The sequence below is a fragment of the Mytilus edulis genome, chromosome 4 (assembly GCF_963676685.1).
Source record: "Mytilus edulis chromosome 4, xbMytEdul2.2, whole genome shotgun sequence".
Taxonomy (NCBI): Eukaryota; Metazoa; Mollusca; class Bivalvia; order Mytilida; family Mytilidae; genus Mytilus; species Mytilus edulis.
Genome location: NC_092347.1, coordinates 16,839,368 through 16,866,975, shown reverse-complemented (window position 1 = coordinate 16,866,975; position 27,608 = coordinate 16,839,368). Strand labels below are relative to the sequence as shown.

At 31.6% G+C, this 27,608-nt stretch overlaps 1 protein-coding gene across 1 annotated transcript; it reads left to right on the top strand.

Annotated features, from left to right (window-relative positions):
• The first annotated feature begins 1,104 nt into the window (after window positions 1–1,104).
• LOC139519089 (uncharacterized) lies at window positions 1,105–25,656 on the top strand. Its single transcript, XM_071310882.1, has 3 exons — window positions 1,105–1,156; window positions 13,797–14,501; window positions 22,894–25,656. Exons 2-3 carry the CDS (start codon window positions 14,019–14,021, stop codon window positions 23,560–23,562), a joined length of 1,152 nt encoding a protein of 383 aa, XP_071166983.1. The 5' UTR covers window positions 1,105–1,156; window positions 13,797–14,018; the 3' UTR covers window positions 23,563–25,656.
• The last annotated feature ends 1,952 nt before the right edge of the window (window positions 25,657–27,608 follow it).

The window sequence follows — 27,608 nt, the reverse complement described above, 5'->3', positions numbered from 1 at the left end:
GGAAATTTTGCAGTTTTTGGTCATTATCCTGAATATTATTATAGATAAAGATAAACTGTAAACAGCAAAAATGATCAGCAAAGTTAGATCTACAAATAAGTTAATATGACCAAAATTGTCAATTGACCCCTTAAGGGGTTATTGTCCTTTAATGACAATTTTTCACAATTTGTTCATCATATTTGCCAACTTTAAAAATCTTCTCATCTAAAACTACTCAACCAAATTCAACTAAACTTCAACTGAATGATCAGTAGGGTGTATAACATAAAGTTTGTGTTTTATTTTCTATTTTGTTAAAAAAAACATGGCCGTCATGGCTAAAAATAGAACACAGGGTAAAATGCAGTTTTTCAAGAATCTTCTCCTCTGAAACTACTAGGCCTTATACTTCCAAACTTTGACTGAATGTTCCTTAGGGTATTTAGTTTATAAATTGTATCCAAAGTTTTGATCTATCAACAAACATGGTCGCCATTGCTTAAAATAGAACATAGGGGTTAAATGCAGTTTTTGGCTTATATCTCAAAAACTAAATCAATAAGCACAAAAGTGACAGGGAGTCAAAGTGATGAAAAGGTCAGGATCTATCTGGTATTTAATTTTTAGGCTAATTGAACAACCTATTGTTGGGTAAATGTCAGATATAGTTATTTTTTTTAGGAAATTTTACAGGTTTTGAATTATTATCTTTAAAATTATAGTAGATAGAAGGAAAGTTTAAACGAGAAAAAATTTCAGCTAAGTAAAATCTACAAATAAGTCAGCATGATCAAAATAATATAGATAATTATATCTAGTGATTTGATTCATCTCAGATGAAAAAAGTAGATCATAGGGTGAAATACATTTTTTTTTGGCTTAATCTTAACAATAAAGCAAAACTGACAAGGGTTTAAACTGATTAACAGGACACAATACTGTTGAATACATATTTTAAACATATGATGTCACAGTAAGGCATTCATATTTTAAACATATGATGTCACTGTAAGACATTCATATAGACCCAATCGACTATTAGGGGACGAAAGGTAAAAGTGGCGAATTGTCTATTAAATCTTGGTCTCATTTGCGTTTTAAAGAATGTAAAAGAATGTAAACGATTGAAAATATTTTATGATTGTCATTCACTTATTTTACTGGAATATTAGCGGTAAGTTACCAATGTGGCTAAAAATGTTAACCCAATTAGTGTCAAAACTGATGTCAATACACTCAAATCCACTTTATACTTGTTCACAAAAATGCTGATCCTTTCCAAAATGTTATTATACCAATTGTCAAATTAAAAAAAATAGAGTCACAAGCTTGAAATGTATTTGGCAGATCTGTTTTACTTTGAGAAAATGTGTTCACTTTATAAATATATATGTTTGTGATTGTTGTACAATTAAAATTATTCTTTTTAAGATGAAATTTGATATCATACACACCTATTTTTCATCCAAAATTTTCATTTCAACAACAGTTTATAAATATTATAACTACCAAAATAATCATTAAAAGAAAATATAATTTAAGCTCACTTTTGATGTTTTGATTTTTCTTTCTAGAGTTACAGGACTTTAACAATTTCAAATTTGAATATAAGGCAATTAATATGAGGCAGGCATTACCTGTAAATGGGGACGAAGTCTGTATGAATTATTTTTTTTGTAACTTAAGGAGGCTCGAGGGTATAAAAATTTCAGAAAAAAATTAAACATTTGTTTTCCATTACAAATTTTATTTGTTACCTTTTGTAGTTGTTACTTTATCATATGGTACAAAAATCATTCAAAACAATCAATTCGTATTGGCCCCAGATGACTTTTAAAATGTATACATCATTGAAAAAGTTCCAAATTATCTCCCTTTGGTGGAAAAATGTCATTTTTTGGCTTTAAAATTGAAATATCTTTTTTAACTCATCGGTGACCTATATTTTTTAATATCATTTCCATATAAGCTGTACTTAAACTAAATTATTGTAAAATTTGAGCGATTTCTGTAATAAATTCCTTTTTTTATTTCGATATTACCTTTATTTCTCCTATTACTTCAACAGAAAAAACCCACCTTTACAAAAATGTATGCTTCTTTCGAAGGCAGATTGTGAGCGCAAATGAACGGTGACCCCACTTTTTTATTTTATTTTTCTATTAACTATAAAAAAAGTTCATTTACAGAAAAATATAGAGATATCCTATATAAATGATTTAGACCCGCGAACCCCCTTAAATATTTGTTTAAAAAAGAAACGGAAATACCGTAACATTTCCAATTTTGGTTCTGTTGTTAGGGATTTAGTTGTGACGTTATTTAAATTATGACGTCATATGCAATGTAAACAAAGAAATGCTATCATCAGGTAACGTTTTTTCATATCAAGGAATTATTAAAAATGAAATTGGTATTGCACGTTCCTTCCTATACACCTTATCGCTATTTGTCCGCCATTACTGGATATCACACAGGTTCCTGTAAAATTTTGACGTCATAAAACAAAATATCTGACGCCACAATGGAAAAGTGATTGTTGTATGCGTCAAAAGTTCAAGCGGCCGGGTCGGCTGGCCGATAAGGCTAATAGCGATAAGGTGTATTTTATACTAGACTAATAAATATATATTTTACTCAAAGTTTCATACAAACGAGATGGGAAAAAGGAAGTACATTGTACATTTCTGCGCAGGTCCGGGATTTCAAAACACGACAAAAAAAAAATTGAACGATTTTGAGTTCATTAGTACAATGAAAAATTCGGGAAATTTTCCCGTATTTTTTTTTTATTGAATTTTCTACTGTTATTGGGGACTCTGTCCCCATATTAGTGCTTTGTTGATATTCAATTCTTTTTTTTATCAACAATTTCTGTATTCACAAAAAGGGTTATCATGCTCTTAGTTAGGGATGCTTTCACTATAAAGTGAAGGGCTGCTCAGTAGCCCCGGAATCAGTTTGTGGCCCTAACAGGGTTCTCACTAATGTGTTTACTCGTCCTCGACATGTTGAAATTGGGGTAGATGAGTTATCCTTCAAACTTGGACGTCCCTTAGACACCATAAAAATTTCAGTGAGAACCCTAAACCATATAAAATTGATGTGAAATTAAATGAAAAAAAATAAAAAATCCATAAAAGTTTCTGTCACCAATTTTTGCAATTATAATTTTCATAGTTGGTCTCCAAAGCGTTTGAATCTGCATGGGAATGCTGTCTATCTATCAATGTTATAAACAATGATTGAGTTTATGCTGAATTTATACAACAGGACACGCTGTCAACTATCTTCATGTATCTATCTAGTAGGATAAGGTTTTTAGTTATAATACATTTGTAAGTTATTTGTCTCAGTGTCGTCATAGTATAGTTAAATAGAGGAGTCATCATGATTTTCTCTCAAAGCGAACCCAGACCATGCAGATAAAATTGATGATAATTTTAAGAAGATCCTTTCTGTCAAATTGTGTCTCGTAAAAGCAGACCTGGGCAGAGAGCAAATTTTGAAGTTTGATTACATTGATGAATTTAATGGGCACGGATCTCATGAAAGCTGGTTATATAATATGATGCAAACTTGTTTTATAAAGTATAATTATTATACCCCCACAAACAAAGTTTTGGGGGATATATACATGTTTGTACATGTAGAAATCACCCTGTTTATCTGTCTGTCTGTCCATATTTCTTGTAACCACAACTCCTCCTAAACAAATGGACAGATACTGATGAAACTTTACATAGTTGCAGTACACAACCTGAGGATGTGCATGAAGGGGAAAAAAAAAGCTTGGTCTTAAATATTTCAAGGGAGATAATTCGCTGTTTCAGAATCTAAAGGCCTATGGTTAAAGTGGTTCTTCTGTGAATTTTACATAGTTGTAGTACACAACCTGAGGATGTGCATGAAAGGGGAAAAAAAGCTTGGTCTTAAATATTTCAAGGGAGATAATTCGCTGTTTCAGAATCTAAAGGCCTATGGTTAAAGTGATTCTTCTGTGAATTTTGGTGTACGAACAATGGATTTTTTGTCAATGACGTTGCCTTATTTTGTTCCTAAACCAATCAAAACTATTTCATTATTTAGACCATGAATAGTTCAGATTAAAAAGCAGGAGAGGGAATGTCTCAAAATTTGTTGACTTCTTGGGAAAGGGAATTATTTAATAATTGGCCTATAGCTTAATTATTGATGATTTTTAATACATGTTAAAAAAATCCCTTATGAATCAAAGATTTTGTTGAGGTGATAAGTTAACATGATTGATATTTTTCATATTAGAAAATGCCTAGAAAGAAGAACTGGAAGATTTCTGAAGCAAAGAAAGGTGCAGCCCATCCAAAGAATAAAGATGGTACCAAGGACACTGACGTCAAAGGGGGGGGGGGGGGGAGCCTGTCCTCCGTAACAACAGGAAAACAAAAAATGCCCTTTATGGGTAAACAAATGAATTATCAAATGATGCCCTTTATGGGAAAACAAATGAATTATCAAATGATGCCCTTGATGGGAAAACAAATGACTTATCAAATGATGCCCTTTATGGGAAAACAAATGAATTATCAAATGATGCCCTTGATGGGAAAACAAATGACTTATCAAATGATGCCCTTTATGGGAAAACAAATGAATTATCAAATGATGATGCCATTTATGGAAAAACAAATGAATTATCTGATGATGCCCTTCATGGGAAAACAAAAGGCGTTGCTAGTTATATACTTGATGAATCTGATCATGATTTGCACACTAATTATGGTGGTGATCTGTGTGAAATAAAAAATACACTTAGTTCAAAAGAGTGTTATATGAGTCGAGATACATGCAAGATTTACAAAAGTTCTAACCCATTTCATTCCACATTTTTCAAGTTGGGATCATTTGATCAATATGATATGAAATTTTCAGCAAGGAGTAAAGGTAATCAATGCACTTGCAATTGCTTAATGTATTTAGCTTTGAGTTTTCAATACTGCAATCAGAACTTCTTGGACATGGATCATATTTTGAACATGGGTGATATTCTTTACAAGAAAACTGTTGACAAACTTAAGAATCAGGGAAAATTTCAAAGCATGCTTTTGAATTTGAATGAAATTCCTAATATGTTAGAAATTAACGAATTAAAATTTAAGATTGACAAAAAACCCATTTTGTTTGATCAAGCTATACAAACAGTTACATCAGCTGGATTTATGTCATTACAAGATGCTCTTATAGAAAGTTTTAAACAATCTTCTTCAGCACTTGTAATGATTGGTGCAATTTGCTCTGCTGTTCATTCTGAAAATGGCTTATTTTATTTTTTTGATTCACATTCACATTCTTATTCAGCTCTGTATGAACCAAAAGATTCAAATGGAATGTCAATATTAATTGGTTTCACAAATGTTAATGATCTTGTCAATTATATGTATTCATTTTATACCAGTATGCACATTGATTTAGTATCAGACTTTGAAATTCTTCCATTATGTTTTGCTGAAATGGCTACTGCATTAGTTTTGAATAGACAGCTGAAAATTTACTTTGAAGTCCAAAAAAGAAAAAACAGTACACCTGGTAGACCTGATAATAATCTAACAACTGCAATAAGTAGAAAATCAAAATCCTACATGCAGCAGTACATGCAAACACGAAGAAAAAAACCCATTCATCATGCAAAAGACATTGAGGCAAAAAAGAAGGCAAGAAAAGACCCTGAATATATGCAAAAAGAGGTGAATGCAAAAAAGAAAGCAAGAAAAAACCCTGAATATAAGCAAAAAGAAGTTGGTGACAAAAAATTGAAAAGACAGGATCCTTTATTCAGGCAAGATGAAAAGACAAAAGATCTTAAAGCTAAGAGAAAAGCAAGAAATGACCCTGAATATATGCTAAAAGAAGTGAATGCAAAAAAGAAAGCAAGAAAAAACCCTGAATATAAGCAAAAAGAAGTTGGTGACAAAAAATTGAAAAGACAGGATCCTTTATTCAGGCAAGATGAAAAGACAAAAGATCTTAAAGCTAAGAGAAAAGCAAGAAATGACCCTGAATATATGCTAAAAGAAGTGAATGCAAAAATGAAAGCAAGAAAAAACCCTGAATATAAGCAAAAAGAAGTTGGTGACAAAAAAATGAAAAGACAGGATCCTTTATTCAGGCAAGATGAAAAGACAAAAGATCTTAAAGCTAAGAGAAAAGCAAGAAATGACCCTGAATATATGCAAAAAGAAGTGAATGCAAAAAAGAAAGCAAGAAAAAACCCTGAATATAAGCAAAAAGAAGTTGGTGACAAAAAATTGAAAAGACAGGATCCTTTATTCAGGCAAGATGAAAAAACAAAAGATCTTAAAGCTAAGAGAAAAGCAAGAAATGACTCTGAATATATGCAAAAAGAAGTTAATGCAAAAAAGAAAGCAAGAAAAAACCCTGAATATAAACAAAAAGAAGTTGGTGACAAAACATTGAGAAGACAGGATCCTTTATTCAGGCAAGATGAAAAAACAAAAGATCATAAAGCCAAGAGAAAAGCAAGAAACAACCCTGAATATAAGAAACAAGAGATGGTCCATAAAAGACTACAAAGAAGTAACCTTGTCTTTAGAAGTAAAGAAAAAGAAAAAGAATTGGCCTTGAAACAGAAAGCTAGAAAAAACATTACATACAGAAAAAATGAACTGGCTGCAAAAAAAGTTATTAGATCTGATCCAAATAATTTAGAAAAGGAAAGATTAGCAAAGCAAAGTTCTAGAAGGAAAAATCCAAAGAAAGACAGACACGTCAATAAGATAAGTAAAAAAAGGAAAAGAGAAGACGAAGAATTTTTACAGCATGAAACATTATTGAAAAAGAAAAAAGTATATCGTTCTTCAATAGATGAATGTGTAAAAACATTTGAAGAAAAAACAGCAAATGGCCCATCCTATATGTGCACATCATGCCATCAAACATGGTTTAAAGATTCTGTTGTGAGTGCAGAAGCTATTAGAAAGTCCAGTACTAGCATTGCTTTGAAATGCCTAACAAATTTTAGATCTGTTGAAAATAAAGAGTGGATCTGTCACACATGTTCTGTTGCCATTAAAAAACAGAAAATTCCTCGTTTTTCTATAGCTAACAAAATGGGGTTTCCTCTAAAGCCGAAAGAACTTCAGTTATATCCATTAGAAGAGAGGTTTGTTTCACCACGCATCCCATTTATGCAAATTAGAGAATTACCCAGAGGTGGACAATTATCAGTTAAAGGAAATGTTGTAAATGTACCAGTTGATGTACAGCCAATAGTTAACTCATTACCAAGGACATTAGATGAATCTGGTACTATTCCAGTGAAATTGAAGAAAAAGCTTGAATATAAAAATTCTGATTACAGTAAAAATGTAAGACCACATGCTGTTGTATCAGCATTACATTATTTAATGAATACAAGTGAATTGTATCAAAATTCTGGAATTGAAATAGACAAAAACTGGATTGAAGTGTGTAGAACTGAAAATATTGATGAACACATTGAAGAAGAGAACTCAGATTGTTTCAGTGAAGTTGATGAATCTGATAATCAACTTGGAAATTTAGATACTTTATTGGATAAACAGCCTAATGAATCAGACCTAACACAAGACACTCAGTACACATTTGCACCAGGAGAAGGACAAAAACACCTGAGTTTGTATAGTGATCCTAATGCAGAGTACTTATCATTTCCAACCATTTTCTGTGGGCAAAAACGACCTGATAATAAAGAAAGAGATGTTGAAGTACACTATTCTGACATAGTAAAATGGGAACTACGTGCTGCAGACAAAAGAGTCGCACAATCTGTACCAAATATATTTTTTAAACTTAAAAAAATACAATTAAAAAACATCAATGATAAAGTCCACTTGGCTTTAAGAAGGTGTAAATCTGACAATAAAAAATGGACTGCTAAAGATATTCTTAATCCTGGAACTGTTAATGATCTTGTCAGATTAGATGAAGGTTATTATATTTTTAGATCTATTAGGAATTCACCAGTTTACCTAGAAAAAAGAAAAAAAGATGTGTTCAGTATGATACGGCAGTTAGGTTTGCCAAAATGGTTTGGATCTTTTTCATCAGCAGACACAAGATGGAATGATTTGCTAAGAATTTTGGGTAAATTGAACGATGGTAAAGAATATAGTGATGATGAGCTAGAGAATATGGACTGGCACCAAAAGACTAAATTGGTTTAGAAAGATCCAGTAACTTGCTCTCGTTTTTTTGATTATCGTGTTCAACAGTTTATCAAGATTGTTTTAAAGAGTGATCACCACCCAATTGGAAAATTAACTGATTATTTTTACCGAGTTGAATTCCAACAAAGAGGCTCTCCTCAAATTCATATGCTTATGTGGATTGAAGATGCTCCAACTTACAAAGTAAGTTCAAATGAAGATATTACAGAATACATTGACAAACATGTATCATGCTCCATGTTGGAAGATGTCAAAGACTTGATCAATTTACAGGTTCACAAACATTCAAAAACATGTAGAAAAAAAGGACATGCTATCTGTAGATTTAATTTCCCTTTACCTCCAATGAAAAGTACCACAATCTTAGAGCCACTCGATGAAGATATAGAAAAATACAAGGGCAAATACAAAGAGGTTCAACAAAAAATAGACTCTTTACATGAACTTGAAAATATAGAGGAAATGACATGTGAACAATTTTTGAATAATATTCTTGAAATTAGTGAGGAAGAGTACTTAAAGATTATTAGAAGTAGCCTAAATGGCCCTAAGGTTTTTCTCAAAAGAAAACCCTCCGAAGTACGTATCAATCCATACATGAAAGTGGTCTTATCTGCCTGGAAAGCTAACCATGATTTACAATTTGTGTTAGATCCTTATGCATGTGCCATGTACATTGTATCCTATATAAGTAAATCTCAGAAAGGAATGAGTGCACTTCTTGACCAAGCAGCTAAGGAAGCAAGAGAAGGCAACCTTGAATTAAAACGTCAGGTCAGACATATCGGCAATTATTTCACTAATTCAGTAGAGACAAGTGCTCAAGAGGCAGTATATTTGACTTTACAAATGCCTTTAACGAAAGCTACTAGACAAGTTGTTTTCATAAACACATCACCACCAGATAAAAGAATATTTTTGTTAAAACAAACTTCAGCTTTAGAAAAGCTTTCACCAGACTCTGTAGACATAGAATCAGGAAATGATATAAAGCGATATTCAAAAAGACCAGGAACTTTAGAGAATTGGTGTCTTGCTGACTATATCTCTCAGCTGGAAGTTAGATTTCCAAAGAAAATTTCTGATAATGAAGGTGACAATGCAATTGACACAGACCACGAAAAAGAAGCTTCTGACACTGAGAATGATGAAAATTTTGAAACTAGCATAAGTAACAAAGTCAAAATAACAATGAAAAATGGTATAACTATAAGGCAACTTAAAACATGCAAAGTTATACGGTATGTTAGATTTAACAAGAAAACTGATCCTGAAAACTTTTATAGAGAAAGATTAATGCTTTTCTATCCCTGGAGAAATGAGTTAATGGACCTTAAAAATGGGTTTGAAACTTATCAGCAAATGTACCAGACTGTAAGAAGAATTATTGAAAATAAAGCTAAGCAATATGAAAACAATGTAGAAGAGTTGGACAGAGCTCTAGAATCAGCTGAAAATGAGTGTAACCAATATGATGACTTGGCACCAGGAACTCAACAAGTTGAATTAGATGATATGGAAGAAGGTGTAGCAGAATCGGAACAGTATATACATTTTAATCCTAATCGCCCAATAGAACATAGGAATTATGACATTGGTCAAGATATTGGAGTAAATCAAACAGCAGTGGAATTGACAAGTCATGCAAAACGAATAAAAGATGATGACTTTCATGACCTGGTTAGTAGCTTAAATGTTAAGCAAAGAGAGTTCTTTCAGCACGTCACTACTTGGATGAAAATTAAAGAAGAACCATTATATGCATTTTTGACTGGTGGTGCTGGTGTTGGAAAATCAGTAGTTGTGCGTGCAATTTTTCAAGCACTTCATAGACAATTGTGCTCCACTGAAGGTGAAGATCCAGATGATATGAGAATTTAATTGTGCGCACCCACTGGTAAAGCAGCTTATAATATTAATGGACTCACAATTCACAATGCTTTTCATATCCAACCAAACAAAGGATTTAATCAACCTATTTCATGTGATGTTCTAAATACATTAAGGATGAAATATAGAAATTTGTCAGTCATTTTGATAGATGAAATTTCAATGGTAGGTAACAAGATGTTCTCAGAATTGGAATCTCGTTTACAGTTAATTAAAGGTAACAAGCAAAGATTTGGAGGAATAAGTTTGATTGCAATTGGAGATTTTTTCCAACTGAAACCAGTTTTTGATGGTTGGATTTTTCAAGATTTAGACAAAGGAATTGCATCTCTTGCTCCAAATTTATGGAAAGAGCTTTTTAGTATGCATGAACTGACGCAGATTATGCGTCAAAAAGATGACCTTCATTTTGCTGAGCTTTTAAATCGATTAAGAGAAAATGCACTCTCAGATGATGATATGGCAATTTTACATACAAGAATTGTGTCACCAAAAGACCTGAATTATCCAATCAATAAAATCCATTTGTTTGTGCAAAATGACCTTGTTGACAGATTCAACACAGATGTTATTTCAAAATTGAAGACAGAAAAAGTAGTTGTCCCTTCAGTTGATACAGTTCAGGCAGAAATTTCTGCAGACAGCAAGGCAAAGTTATTGAAATACTTGCCAAACAATCAGTCTAAAACTGCTAATCTTGCAAAGGAAGTTGAACTTGCAATTGGAATGAAATATGACCTTACTGCAAATATCGGTGTCACAGATGGGTTAACAAATTGATCTTCTTGTGAAATTCAAATGATTGAATACAAAACAAAAACATCAAGGCCAAGTATTGTATGGGTGCAATTTAATGATGACCACATTGGTAAAGATGCTAGAAAAAAATACTGTCATTTGTATACACAAATTATTAACCAATCATGGACGTCTATCTTTGATATTAAGAGGTCATTTACTTATAATAACAAATTTTATGAGAGAATTCAGATTCCACTTCGCCCTGCAGCAGGAAAGACTATTCACAAATCTCAAGGTGATACTCTAGATGAAGTTGTAGTCAGTTTGGAAACAAAATGTAAGGCTAGAATTCCCCATATACATTATGTTGCACTTAGTCGAGTCAGATCATTAAATGGTTTATATATTGTTGACCTTAATGGAGACAAAATAGCTGTTTCAGAAAGTGTTCGAGAAGAATTGCTCAGACTAAGATCAGATGCAACGCTTCAATTATGTTTTACACCACTGTATTCATTGCCCACAGAGAATATAAAGATAGTATTCAACAATACCAGATCACTTCATGCACATTACAAAGATTTTAAAGCTGATCCAAACATCATTAATGCAGACATTGTTGGTATAGCTGAAACTAGGTTAATTGCAACAGATTCAAATGAAGCTTACAGTTTACCAGGATTTCAACCTGCTATAAGAAATGATCAAGAACAAACTCAAATGACAGTCAGACCTCCACATGGACTTACTCTGTATCTTAAGAATGACTGTATTCTAGAGTCTGTAAAGACATATTCAAATACTAATGTTGAATTCATATTAGCAGATGTCATATCTTGTAGTAAAGGACACATGCAGGTTGTTCTGATTTATAAAGCCCCCAGCTGTAAAATTGAAGATTTCAAAGGTGCACTTATCACAGAACTTATTCCCAATTTTGATAGACGTTCAAACACTGTCATTATGGGTGACTTCAATTTTGACTTGCAAAAAGGAAACCAAAACTTTTTAAGCTTCATGAACCAAACATTTGGATGCAAACAGATGATATCAAAACAAACAACAGACTATGGATCAATACTGGATCTAATTTTTCTTAAATATTTTACTGATTCAGAAGTTCAGACAGAAGCATTAGAAGCCTACTGGTCAGACCACAAAGTTGTGTATGTTGCTGTTGATTTGTCCTAAATACAAGAACCCACCCACTTCTGTATTTAAACATACCACACTGCAGTTTATTGCAGTGTGTTATGTTCAAAATGAGTGGTTTGTACGAGTTATTGGGTTGCCACTCAACAATTTATTACTAAGATGTGTGATATATAAATATATATATATATATATGTTTGTACCAATTTTGTTTTTTATAGAATGCAACAAATCCAGAATTAAGAGCTTATGTTGAATTATGTCTTTACAAAGTTGTTCATCTACAGTTTCACTAGCCAGTCAACACTGGGGTTCAAGTTGAAAGCATGCTCAACTCAAATATTAATTGACAAAAATCCCCAGTAATCCTGTAAAAGGTTATAATTATAAGGGTTTATTCTTGGCACTCCAGCTTCTTTCATAAATGATAACTGGTCACAACAAAATAGATAAAATTGTTAAAATACCAAAATAAACTTGCAACTACTTTTCTACCACAATGAAGCAATATTGAATGACAAATGCCAGTGGTGGATCCAGGAGGGTTCCAGGAGTTCACACCCCCTCCCTCTATATTTGCTGATAAATGCATATGATTTGCCCCCCCCCCCCCTTTTTTTTGCCTAGGCCCCCCCCCCCTCCTTTTGAAAAAACCCTGCATCCACCCCTGCAAATGCACTGTTTCATTTTTGAATGTAGCTGATACGGTTATACATTATGATTTATTCACATGTTTAACTGTACTTTTCAGCATGGAATTTAAATTGATTGCATGTAAACTGTAGAGTAGTAATGATTAAGTTTCACATTATCTAGTCAAGGGAAATAAAATTTTGGTTAACAGAGTTGCATAATATTTATATTTAATTCACATTATGATGTAAAGTGACATAGTAATTTAATTTGATGTTGTTGATGATTAACTGGATTTGTTGCATTTAATTTAATAAATTATTGAATATGTTTATATAAAAATTTAGATTGGTTTTTTATTTTAATCAAAACCAAAATGTATAATAAAAAAAGGTATACCATGTTCATATTAAATACTTCAATAGTATTGATTCAGTATATATTAGTATGAGACTGTTACAATTAGTACTTCATATAATTATGTTAATATAAACGCTCTGTAAAAAAATCATGAAGCCTATCACAGAATTGTTATATAATGTTACTAAATAAAACTGTTCAAACAGCAATTCAGGATCTTTATAGCCTCATTTTTTAAAAATATATTGATTCTTTGATGTTGTAATTTTACTTTAGTTGATTTCAGAATCAAATAATTCAAGTTTATATGATGATTTTGATTATTTATATTTTTGGGGGGAGTAGAGGGAACTAAACAATAAAATATGCAGACTGAAACATTACTGTCTAACATGAAGTAGTATTATTTTTGTCATAAATTAAAGCAATACTTTCGACTATTTAAAATGATATTAACAGTAAAAGTGCAGTTTTGATAACCTGAAATAAAAACCATGCTTATAATTGCAATCCTATTTCGAAATAATATCTCTCACTTTTTCACTAGAAATGGATGATTCACAAAAAATCTAACATTACTTTCTGATATAATTTGAGCATTTATTTTTATTGAATACAAAAGTATTAGTTTGATACTCATGATAGTAGCTGTTGAAATATTACAGATTCTAATATTTATATATATTATATATAAATGCATTTATGCATTTAACATTTCCATTCTTTATTCTACATATTTAAATTGCATTTTATGTACTGTAGGAACTTGTATATATGATAAATATATATATATAAGTCATTATGTTACTACAACTGTTATTATATATGATATAGCTGTATAGGTTGAGGTGTTCCTTCATCCGGAGTAATTTACCAAAAGAAAATGTTTTCCGGAAGAAAGATTGTCGGCTCTCCGAACTATCCCGAAGTCCTGATTTGCTTGAAAGTTTAGTGTATTGATTAACATTTTTTGATGAATACTTTACATATATATTTATATGTTTACTCTTCTACACAAAATTTATAAAAAGAAATGTAATTTCCAAAATTTTTATTATGATTTACGTACGAAAACAACCGACTTTGAATCGTCACTCTTCGGACAAATTTCCCGCCATAATCGACGACAGCGGGATTGATAACAAAATGGCTAGTAAAAGACCAGCAAGTGCTACTGACAGCGACGAATATCAAGGCTTCATACATGGATTATCCCCCATAAAAATTTCCAGAACAAACTCAAAGTACTTTGACTTCACATTACAGACCAATACTTCCAATTACAAAAGAGTTGTATGTTTTGATGCTTCCAAACGCACCATAATAGACAGTGCAGCAAAGGGTAAATCCCCACTGAAGATATCAAATTATACTGAATCGCCATCAATGACGACTACCGGTTCAGATATCATACTCAACAAAAAAACTGTAGTGCAGACTGCAAGAAATCTGAAATTTCTAAATCACCAACCAGAAGCACAGTCCACAACATCTACCAGAAATTTGACTGAAGTTCAGGCCCTTCCTGTCAAATCTATTGTAAGTACTTTTAGAAAATAACTTTTATTTTATACGAACCACTCATACATTTGCATAAATGATTAAGATTCATGTGGACCCTTAGGCTAAAATGGCTGTATTTTTATTTCAAAATTTACTGAGTACAGACAAACAGGTCAGGTATAACCACCAATTGGTGGATTATATTTCAGTTCACTGTTGACGTATAATCCACCAATTGACAAATAATGTTATCACTCCAATTATAACCTGTGGGCACCCTGTGATGAATTTCCCAACTTAGTTTATTTTAGCACCTCCTGGAGGAATGAAAAAAAGTGTACAGCAAAATCCTTAAAAGTATAAAGCATATTTGAAATTTATTTATCTAGGTCATGCAATATGCCTTAAATTTTTTCCAAATGTACCGCTTTTTCTGTACTCAAAGCAAATTTTGAGGTTAAATATCAGCCATTTTAGCCAAAGAGTCCACATGAACCATAAGAAGCTATCAAATGCAAAACAACAGATACCGCAGCGCCTTTCTCCTGAAACAAATGTTAAAATAAAATCCACTTCGTCTTCTAAGAACCACAGTTGCTTCAATTTTAGTTTTTATATTTTTGTCTCTAAAATTCTAGCAACTGTGCAAGAACTACAACTTCATTCTATTATTAACTGTTCACCAATCAAAAAATATCTTGCCTATTCATATACATTGTATTAACCCTCTTGCTGCCGACTGTTTTCAAGGTTGCATTTCATATGCCGCAAAATACAATAGTTCAACGTCTGTGACATAACATGCCAAATAACGACGTCATTCAATATATGACTGTTACATTTTACACCCACTTGACAACAACGTAACGCTGTTTAATCTTTGGTCTTTTGTTTGAAAAAAATACAGCATCGATGAGAAGCTTCCATAAATTTAACCATGGACATACATGTGTATGTGTCCCTCCGGCAGCAAGAGGGTTACGCTACCTTTGCTTACCATTTCCTTCACTTCCCAGTAAACAATCCAACGTTGACATTACGTTGTGACAACGTAGTAAAATTACGTTGGTACAACGTAATTTTGTGAACTCCAAGGCACGTGCTGACAACCATCCATACAACGTTGGCACAACGTAATTTGTGACGTAATTTATTACCATCATAAAACGTAGTAACAACGTCACAGCACAACTATAACTGTCCCTTGTCCTCATTTAATTGATAGAATCAATGCAATTACATTGAAGAAGTATGTAAACAGGGTCTTTATTTTTTCTTTTGACCCGTTTTAAGTTGTAAATTTTTCTATGTGGGAAAGATGGACAATTGTTGATATGTACTCTATTTCCAAACTGCCAGCTGTATATGAAATTGTCAAAAAGTTGGTTTTTTTTAATCTTTTTTGCAGGTTTCAGTGTGAAATGTATAAATATCTAGTTTTCCCAAAAATAGTTGTTTAAGGTTTATAAAGTCTTAAGTTTTTAACTTTTGCAAAACTGAAGTACAAGAATTACACATTTCCATTTAACAAATGCAACTTTTCTTTCTTTTAACACATAATACTTTTCAAAAAAAGGAAATTTTGTATTATGGCCAATAAGACAACCCTCTATCCTAAAATCAAATATTGATGATGTTAGCAATTATCATGATTATAGGTACATGTACAGCCTTCAACATGACATCTTGGTACGTGCTTCAAATTCTGAATGTTTAGTGTTTCAGTGGCCTAGAATACAGATTTCACTATGATGGCAGAAATTCTAGAATGAAGGTTTCACTTTGACGAAGGAAAACCATTTTTAATGAATTATTCAGAAATACAACAAACTACCACATTTACCTTAATATTTACTGAAAATTCATTCAGCTGGATTCACTACACGATTACAAGCTAGGCAAATTGGCCCAAAATGTGACTGTCTAATTTATAAATATATATATTCTACACAATTCATACACACTTCTAAAAATATCCCAAATGAAGAAAATACCTGAAATTCAATTCAACTAACTATTGCTTTTTTCCATTGACCAACTAGAGATGTATAAAAAAGAAGATGTGGTATGATTGCCAATGAGACAAATGTCCACAAGAGACCAAAATGATAGACCTATCCAACAGTTTAGACTTCTTTTTTCTTACAATGTACATTGTACATGTAGCTACATGAACCAATAAAAAAAAATAATAGTTTGTTTCTGCATTTTTAATTTTTATTCCAAATTTTAGTCTCGTGTTGGTTGTATACATTGTACATGTCATTCCAAATGTTGGTTTTCTGCCCTCTAATCAGCTGGGCAATTTGCACAATTGTTTCTGCATACAAGTAGTTGGTATTGGTGATGTTTTCTACTCTAGCTCAGTCAATATAGTACACTGGATATGTAGGATGGCTTGTTTCGAAGCTAAGATATTTTCACATATATGTGGTTAAATTTTCGGAATACGAAGTGCGATTTTTTTCACACAACAATTTCTTTGAAAATTTAAAACTTTGAATACATTAAAAAACTCCATAGTTTTTACATATTTATACTATGATCCTCTACTTTCCAGATCAACACAAATGGTAAAGCTCAGTCACTTGTTAAAAATGAAACATGTTCAATATCACTACAGAGACAATTTTTGTTTACACACAACTTTTGTGTTCCTCATTTGATGGTGCATTAGTTCCTAATTTGGAAGCGCATTAGGAATATTGACCCAGCTGGTCTTGTGTTGGTTTCAGATCTCTGAAAAAAAAATCATAAATTATAAAATACAAAAAAATAAATTGATCCCAACTTATGAATTACAGCAGTTCTTAAAAATTATCCTGTGTTTAAACATTTTTCTATTGCTGGTCCTATAATAAACTGCAGATTCATAATTATGTTATATTGTTACTGAGATGTTTGTATCTTTGCCAATTATACACATTTTGATGATGTATGTTAGAAATTTAACACAATTTCGACAGTATATAATTATTCATAACTATTGATATTTAAAAAATAAATTTGTTGTTAAATTGAACATGTGTTAATAAAATTATGTCTGTTCCAGAAATTACTATGTCCACCCCTAAGGGACAGCCCTAAGCCCTTTTAAAAAAAATCCCAGCACCGACAGAATTAAAAATTAATAAGAACAACACTCCCTTTGCATTTTTGTATTTCATACACAACCACCCCCAAATAAAATTTAAGAAAAGAGCTTTCCCTGGGGGAGAGAGGACATAATATTTTCTGGAGCAACCAGTGGTTATTCTACAAATAATAATGAGTCCAAATAATTAATGAAAGAAGTTTGGTTTCACAATATTGTCATTTTTCAATTAATTTAAGATATGCAAAAGATTCTACCTTAATAAATTTAGCATGTACATGTACATTGATACAACAAGACCTCATAGCATATGCCAATGAACGCAATCTATAAAATCAACAAATTATAATTAATATAAGAAGAATGTGTCCATGAGCCACAAATGATCTTATCAAACTTAATTTAAAGGACATATCTAGAGAACAGTAAAGCAGATGCTCTCCAAATTCAAACTCTGCGTTTTATGATAAGCGTTGTGTATTGGTTGCATAACATGTGGTTTAGGCTAACGTTAGATAACAATATCCAATTTTGAGTTCAATGTACATGTATGTACGTACAGTACAAGAGTTAAACTATATCACTCAGTTAAGGAGGACAGAAAAAGAGCTGATCAACTGATGTTTACCTTTTTAAAATCTTGGTCCAAATTTTTGAGCTGGTGCATGCTTAACTGTTACATGGTTACTGCAATGATTTCCTCAACCTCAGACACATTGGATCTGTGGATTTATATACAATACTCTGGAAAAAAAATTAAAAATACGTTCAATTATCTTTTATATTCTTCTGTCTGTCATATAAAAAAGAAGATGTGGTATGATTGCCAATGAGACAACTCTTTACAAGAGACCAAAATGACACAGAAATTAAAATTTATAGGTAACTGTACGGCCTTCAACAATGAGCAAAGCCCATACCGCATAGCCAGCTATGAAAGGCCCGAAATGACCATGTGAAACAATTCAAACGAGAAAATTCACCGCCTTATTTATATAAAAAAAAATGTTAGTCCAACAAATCTTTAGGAGAACAAAGTGACAAATTTAAATGCATTCCAAAATTCATATGTTTTATGATTGATTACAACATTGTTTCTGATCACATATTTAGTGATTGTACATGTAGCTCGTCATTGATAAACATGTAGATTTCATACTATAAATTGTACAGCAAAAAAGATGTCCCTATGTACTGTTTTTAACACCTGTAAACTGGGTTTTACCCTGAAAACAAGAAAATGTTACCCAACTTTCAAGGCTAGATCCTAGTCTAAATCACTATGACACTTTCAAGACTTGGAAGGCTGTTTTTTTATTTTTTTCTGGGACGCCTTCCTACAACGACCTAATCCTATTACGACAACTGTGATGGCTATCTTAATTTTTTTCTGTGACGCCTATATTTTACAACATCTTTATTGGCACAATTGTCTATTTCCATGTCAGACCCAGTGATACAATGATTGATCGTTTGTTGCTCAACATCCAGTGGCAAATATTTCATGCATGTTAGCGACGACCCCCAGTGATATATGCAGCATTATCATTAATAGGCCGAGTTTGTAATATGCCAAGTTTGAAATGAGCGGAGTTTGTAATGGACCCAGATATCTAAAGTGCTGAGATGTTTAGCTTCACATTTTCTGATATTGATAACATGGATAAGACTTTTATGCTTCAATGATTATCAAAAAATAACAGAGCAAAAGACACTTGTAGCCTTAATATATAGGGATAGTAGCTCTTGTCACAGATAGAAAACAAGTACTTGTGGCTGTGCACCCCTCCCCCTTTTTTTTTTACTTTCTACAGTTATTACTTATTTTTCATTGCATATATCTTCAGAAACAACACAAGTTAATCAAGCAATTTGATAAATGGATTCAAATAACACACATTATGGCTAAAATATCTTGTATCAGTGCCATATATTGACAGTATAAGAAAAAGTATCATATTTCAACACGGTCACGTATAACAGACTTGAAAGAGGCGCCCAACACGGTAACAGATGTTTTATTTTCATCAATCAAACTTGTTTTTATCATGGAGAACCTATTTGGTGTAATGTGCAATCATTATTTTACCTTTTTCTTTGTTCTGGAATCTGGATCAAGCTAAATTTCCACTGCAAATTCCTCATTGTTTTCAAAAATCAAGCGGCAAAAGTGCGCATGCTCAGACTTTTCATAGTATGCAGCGGTAAAACCCGAGTACTGCTGAACGTTACACTAATCAAATCGTGAAAAACGATTATGAAATCCAAGTGATAAATGATGACAAAATTTTAATGATATATTAAACAATAAATATTCATATAAAATACATATATTAGAACATTAAAATTGGATTTGTAATATTTTCTTTGACATCTTGATGCAAATTATGTCTGCGGGAAAAAAGGGGGAGTTTTTTTTTTTAAATCGAAAAAATCGTAAATATATTCTAGTGAAGGTGAATGATCGATATATCCAGGAATACTCATTATGAGATACCCCAAAAATTCGTCCCATAAAACCAGATTTCTACAACTACGTTCTTATAATGTCGATACGACGTAACAAAATGTTACGTCGGATTATGACAGTTATAAGCACGTTGTCACAACGTAATAAAACGTTACGTCCTGACAAGGTACTAAATTTACGTGAATCCGACGTAATTTTATAACGTCGTCTGTACGTCTGCATCCAACGTTGGATTTTTACGTTCCCACAACGTTGGTACGACGTAAACTCACGACATGACGTTCAGACGACCATTAACCGACGTCGGGAGTACGTCGTGTGTTTACTGGGATTATTGTCCCATGCATGCTTTTGTGTGAACTTTCGCTAAAAATACCATATCATTATGTCTGTTAATCATGTTAATCAGTTTGTCAGTCTGGCATTAGTGCTCTCATGAGTACATATCTTGCAAGATTGTTAGTTGCCTACAAACAAATTTGAAGGACACATAGGTTTGCATTATGTCACCGTCAATCCATCTCTCCACCAAATCAGCTTTCGACACATTTTTTTGTTGCGCCTGAAGATATTGCTTTGATATTTGGTATTTAGTATATCATACCATGACAAGTTACAGATCAAGTTCAAATATTTTTTTTTGGTTTGGTGATTTTTTTTGCAGAGTTATTGCCTTTGGACTCAGAAAAATCTCATAAGGCCTAAAAAAAATAATGTTGTGTTTCCGATCACCCCCTTGAAATTTTTAAGGGACGGTAGGTAGGGATTTTTTTTTTTTTTTTTTTTTTAATATATAATGCTTCATTGCTGTCTCGGTTTTGTTTAAAGGCATGGGCACTTTGTTCATTGCTTAAGACCATTTGACAATTTTCTAGATTATTGTGTGAGTTTTTATCAGCAATATCAATTTTCTTTTGTATTTTTATATATTATATGATAACTTGTTTAGTAGTTTACCCCTTTTAAAATACCCCTGAAAAAAAACAAGTCCAAACCTAAAAAAAATTTGGGCAGCTCTTCCCCATGGATATTAGCTTTTTAAACCCAATTCACCTATTTCAGGACCAAAGTTTTGATTGTCAGATTTGTAACATTTGGGGTAAATTTTAAAAACAATAACTCCTACTCATTATTGATCATTACATAACCAATGTGAACTCTAGAAATTATGTTTGGGGTGATCTGTATTAATGTTAAATATTGTAGGGCATTTATATATGGTTGAAGAATTTTATACATGCATCATTTATTTTTGATATTTTATGAAAAGAGTATTTACTCTTAATTATTATATTTTCTCACTTTCAACACTCGTGTCCAGCAAATAACCCGTACAGGGCCCCATTACTGCTTTCCATATATATACGAAACTAAACAGGTTTTACTTCACTGTCAAACTGCATATCAAAGGCAATTAATTCATTACATTTCTACTGTTAAAATAATTATAAACTGTGAAGTATTGTTTAAAAGCTTATTTTAATCAAAGCATAGCAATGTACAGTGTACATATTATGTCATAGAAACAAATCTATTTTTAGAACAGTTTATTTTCGTATCCCAGGTAAAGGAAAGTCGCAATTCAAATAAACTAAAACATAATGTGTTTATAATCTTTATTAAAAGAAACAAAATAAAATAACACATGACACTAGACAAATAATTTTTATTAGAATAAATCAACATTCAGTATGTTGTATGTGGATTACAGACGTTAATTGTTTTCTTTTGGGGCGATAAAAAGATCGAGAGACTTAGAATTTTTTATTTTCTTTCAGAAAAACGGTCAGTAGATATAAAAGTCGGAGTCTGAAGGACGGTCGATCGGGTGACCGGAAACACAACATTTTTCTTTAGGCCTAAGTAAGTCATCTGTTTTCTGCATTAACTCCTGCATTAATTTCAAACCCTGGTTTTATGCAATACTTTGTAATGCACAGGGGTCGAAATAGGTGCTGGTCCAGTGGTCCGGAACCAGTAGATTTTTTCAGCTGGTGGTCTGGCGGAGCAGTTGAAAATTTTCGATAAAAATCTCTGATTGCATCACAATCTCAGTTGTTTACATTACAAATTACCTGAAAAATCAATTACACAGTACTGGAGGTAATGCAATTGATTAAATTAATTACTATCTTGGTGGGCGTTCTTTACAATAAACAAAAAGTAAAACTTTTTGGAAGATGTTAAACCACCGCTCATTTGATACACTGCCAAGTATTTAAATGAATATTTCTGGACAGCCTTCCAGACATCCACTTGGCACCCTATGGTCGCCATGAAGATGATGATGTTGAAGACAATGACAACATTTTTACAGTTCTTGGTCCTGATTTTGATAATGAATACTATTAACTTTTATCATAATCACATACAATAACTTCTATGAAAAATGTATAATATATGTAAACAAACGCACCACAATAAAAGTAAACATCTTTAATTTATGTTTGACTTTGTTAAATGTCATTTTTGCAGGACCAATAGAATTTTCAGTCCACTGGTCCAGCTGGCCGGTACACAAAAAAATCTGAAATTCAACCCCTGAATGCATAATACTATCCACACTCATCTGTGTCCACTCTTGTTTTCATTGTGTTTGAAGATGTTAATCCTATAATCCCGTACAAATCACAAATTTGAATAAACTATATTGCATGAAATTCATTCGATACATTTAAATAAATAAGATATATATATAAACCTATAGAGTTAAAATTTGAATAATGTAATTTGTTTGACCACATTGAAAAATGAAAAAATAAATTCCGACTTTGACAAAAATAAACGTAACCCCCCCTTAATGGTTGATCCCTAACACGCTCATTCTACATGGTTTTTTTTTTTTTTTTTTTATCTCTTTTCAGCTTTCAACAACAGCCAAGGTAATGAAAATTGAAATCCCTAAAGTACAAATGCTCTATGGCAATCCTACAAATCTCCAAGACATAATTGTGGTGGACAACACCAACCAAATAAGAATTACGCTATGGGATGCATTAGTTTCAAGTGTGCAATTAGATAATACATATAATTTTGAAAATTTGTCCGTGAGGAACTTCAAAAATGAAACATATCTCACAACAACCAAGTCCACAAAGATCAACAGAACTGAAGATCTCAATAATGCTGTAGAGTATGAAGCAACAGCTGCTGTAATACCAACAACTATTGTTGGAACTGTAACAGAAATTAAAATAACACAAGGTTATATGTGCAAATCATGTACAAGGAAATTGCCAGAGATATTAACAGAAGAAAAGTACAATAGATGCACATTCTGCAAAATGTTACAAAAAACAGAAAACTTTGTTTCCTGTCTGACTGCTACATTAAATGTAGAATCAGAAGATGAACTTGAAGATAACCAACCCTCTAAACTAACAATGTTCAATACTCAAATTAATAACTTTTGTACACTAAACAACAAAGAAGAACTGCTTAAAGATCATCTCAAAATGGAAGAATTCTTTCTAGAAGAAACATTCGCTTTTAACCATTTTGACAATGTAGTAGATTCTTTTACAGTGATGTAGGTACATGTACCAAATTTCTTCAAAAGCATGAATATCATTACCTGTTAACCTTTTTTTAGAAATATAAATAAACAATCCTTATCCATATATATGTAATTTCTTTAAATTTTATTATCTGATAATTACAAAAATACTGGAATAGGCATAGCACAGCTGCATTTAACATTTCTTTTAAAACATATTTACACCATCTAAAATAGACACCATTCTAAAACAACTTTGTGCAAGAAACTTATTCAAGTGAACATGTCCAATGACTTTTACAGTACATTTATATAGTCTTTAGTCATTTGTCAGGAAGACAACATTTTTTTTTATTGTCATTGTAGTATGGATGTTAGACATCTTAAGTTGGTGATTTTGATATTCTCAAAGCACATACATGTAAAATTGTTCTACAACTTTGTGCAAGAAACTTATTCAAGTGAACATGTCCAATGACTTTTACACTACATTTATATAGTCTTTAGTCATTTGTCAGGAAGACAACATTTTTTTTTATTGTCATTGTAGTATGGATGTTAGACATCTTAAGTTGGTGATTTTGATATTCTCAAAGCACATACATGTAAAATTGTTCTACAACTTTGTGCAAGAAACTTATTCAAGTGAACATGTCCAATGACTTTTACAGTACATTTATATAGTCTTTAGTCGTTTGTCAGGAAGACAACATTTTTTTATATTGTCATTGTAGTATGGATGTTAGACATCTTAAGTTGGTGATTTTGATTATCTTTTAAAGCACATTCGTGTTAAATTGTTATACAAAGCTCAAAATACTTAAAAACTGTAAGAAAACAAAACACTGATGACAATTTGAACATATTCAGTCAAAAATTAAACAAATCCTAAAATGTGCTTACTTAAATTTATTGTTTACATACTACCAACCATTTTTTTAACTGTCTTGTTAGAAAATACTTTAATTTTGAATATATATACAATGAACTGTTTTCAAATGTAATAAACAATTGATATATTTTTATCCATTGCTTGAAGATGTAAGCTGCTAAAGTTTTTTAATATTTATCAGATTACAGAATGATCTTTTTCATTTCATATATCATCTACATGTAAAACAATAAGCAATTTGTTAAATAGCTTATGAATCCTTGATTTAAAATTTTATTACGTTTTAAATAATAAAACTCATCCTTAATAAACATTCGACATGTCAAAATATATACTTTTCTCACCAAAATTCAATATATTTGTATCTTCAAAAACAAGCACAATCAACTATAATAATTTTGTGTACTTTTAGTCTATTCAATATTTACTAGTTGTTTGAACACTAAACAGTAAACACACCCAGACAAAACACTTTTTTTATTGAATTTTCATTTTATTGTTATTAGATACTTCCATTGCATGGAGAACGTCATTATAGATGAAACAAATTATTATTTAATGTATAAGCATGAATATATACTACTACCTTGTGTTTTAGTCCTTTGTTAGTATTAAAAAGTGCGTTTTGTTTATATATATATTTCAGCAGATGTATTTTTGTGACTACAAACCAATAAACCATTATTGTTTAAAACTTAAAATCAATTTTTTGGTTTATTTTGTCTCCTAAATAAGCAACACTTAAGGTGGTACCCAACACTTTCACTAAAATTAATTTGGCCAGTTTAATTTTCATAAAATTTTGTCAAAGTATTTACTTTGACACTTAAACAAAAATATATAAATTAAAAAAAATTTGAACCAACCGTTTTGTCAGAAAAAATACACTGGTTATATAGCAGTTTGACAAACACCAATTTTGATCATTGAGAAGCTTAATATTCCCTTTACAACACAACGTAATTAAAACGTTAAGCTGACATTACAGAGTTATCTCCCTGTAGTGTTAGGTACCACCTTAAGTTGCATAAATCTTATATTTTCCAAAATAATTTTCCTAAAATTTATTTTTTTCATTCTTGGACTTTTTTTACACATGATTCACTAAGGCAAATTTTAAAATTGCAATTAAATTTTGTCTTGATCATCTGCTATTTAATATTGAATATTGTTCATCTATTATTAATGCATTTTTATGTTTTTGCAGTTTATTATAATAAAAGAATAATTGATTACCTATCACTGTCAACTTATATTATACCTATGCCTTTAAGTGCAAAAGTTGAAGACCCCGCCATTTTAGGGGTCAACCTATAGTATTCAGTCTGTCCATCCATCCACAACAAAATATTGTCCACTCTATATCTTGACAACAGTTATGATTTCAAAGTTTAAACTTCACATGAATATTAAGCAATACCAGAGGGTATGTCATTATGTATGTACAACTTTGTAAGTCAAGGTCAAAACCTAGATTTTAGTATATGATGTCCTATGGGAAAGATCATGTCCACTCTTTATCTTGTTATATCTTTATTGCAAAACAAAAATCATTTTTATGTCCCACCTACGATAGTAGAGAGGCATTATGTTTTCTGGTCTGCAACTCTGTTCGTTCGTTGGTCCATCTGTGCGTCCGTTCAGGTTCAAGTTTTTCGTCAAGGTAGTTTTTGATGAAGCTGAAGTCCAATCAACTTGAAACTTAGTACACTTGTTGCTTATCGTATGGTCTTTCTAATTTTAAAGCCAAATTAGACTTTTGACTTCAATTTCATGATCCACTGAACATAGAAATGAAACTTTCAAGTTAAAGTTTTTGGTCAAGGTAGTTTTTGATAAATTTCAACTTGAAACTTATTGCATATGCTCCCTATAGTATAATCTTTCTAATTTTAATGCCAAATTAGATTATTACCCAATTTCACAGTCCATGGAACATGCAAAAGGATAGTGCAAGTGGCGCATCCGTGTACTTTGGACACAATTCTTGTTCATCATTGCAATAGAAACTCAACAACAAACACAAAAAAACATAGCTATATTAAAATACATGCTAATATACTCATTTGAAACCATGCTAATTACTTGCAGCTGCTGTGTGTTATGGCTACAATAACAATAAAAAGCAACAAAGGACTAAAAAACAAATTAATCTTGTCACATATTTGCACCTATCCCAACTGCAGTCTTTAAGCAGTCAGATTTATTCAGCCTTTCTGGTAAACTTCACACAGTTGTAGTACACAACCTGAGGAAGTGCATGAAGGAAATTATTTCTGGTCACAATTATTTTAAGGGAGATAATTGATTTTACTTAGTTAAATATAGCTAAAAATGGCAACAAGTCTGTAACTCAACTTCTCCTAAACAGATTAATCAATATTGATGAAACTTTACAGTTTTTGAACACAACCTGTAGATGTGCATGAAGGAAGATATTTCTGGTAAGATTTTTTTCAAGGGAGATAAGCACAACTCCTCCTAAATAATTGTAGCAGTATTAATTAAACTTTACACAGATCCAGTACATGACTACAGAATGTGCATAAAGGAAGATATTCTCAGTCTGAAATATTTGAAGGGAGATAACTAACTTAATTTATTATTAATTTTAAATGTTCTTTCATTTCCTTTTACTTCAAGAAAAATAGCCAATGTTGCTAGGGGTAAATCCATTATTTTTGCCTCTGAAGAAAATATGACAGATACAAAAAATGTTTGAATGGCATATTTTAGCACACACTGAAAAACAAAAATAATCATTGATCAATGATTTAAACAAAAAAATTGAAGGTGAGCGATTCAGGCTCTTGAGAGCCTCTTGTTATACAAATAAGACCGTTGGTTTTCCTGTTTGAATGGTTTAACACTAGACTGTAGTAATGTTTTTGTTCTTATATAGCGTGGTGTTTGTTGTGAGCCAAGGCTCCGTATTTAAGGCCCTTCTTTGATCTATAAAGGTTTACTTGAAACAAATTATAACTTTGATGAAAAGTTGTCTCATTCGAACTCATGCACCATCTTCTAATATCTATAAATCTTTAAAATTTCCCCTTATGAATAACTGCTTTCCAGTCCTCCAACTGAACGATGTAAATTTATAAATTTTAAAAAGATATATACACATTTTTAACGTCAAAAGACATTTACATATTATTTATTTGTGTTCTTAACAATTTTTTTAGTACTCA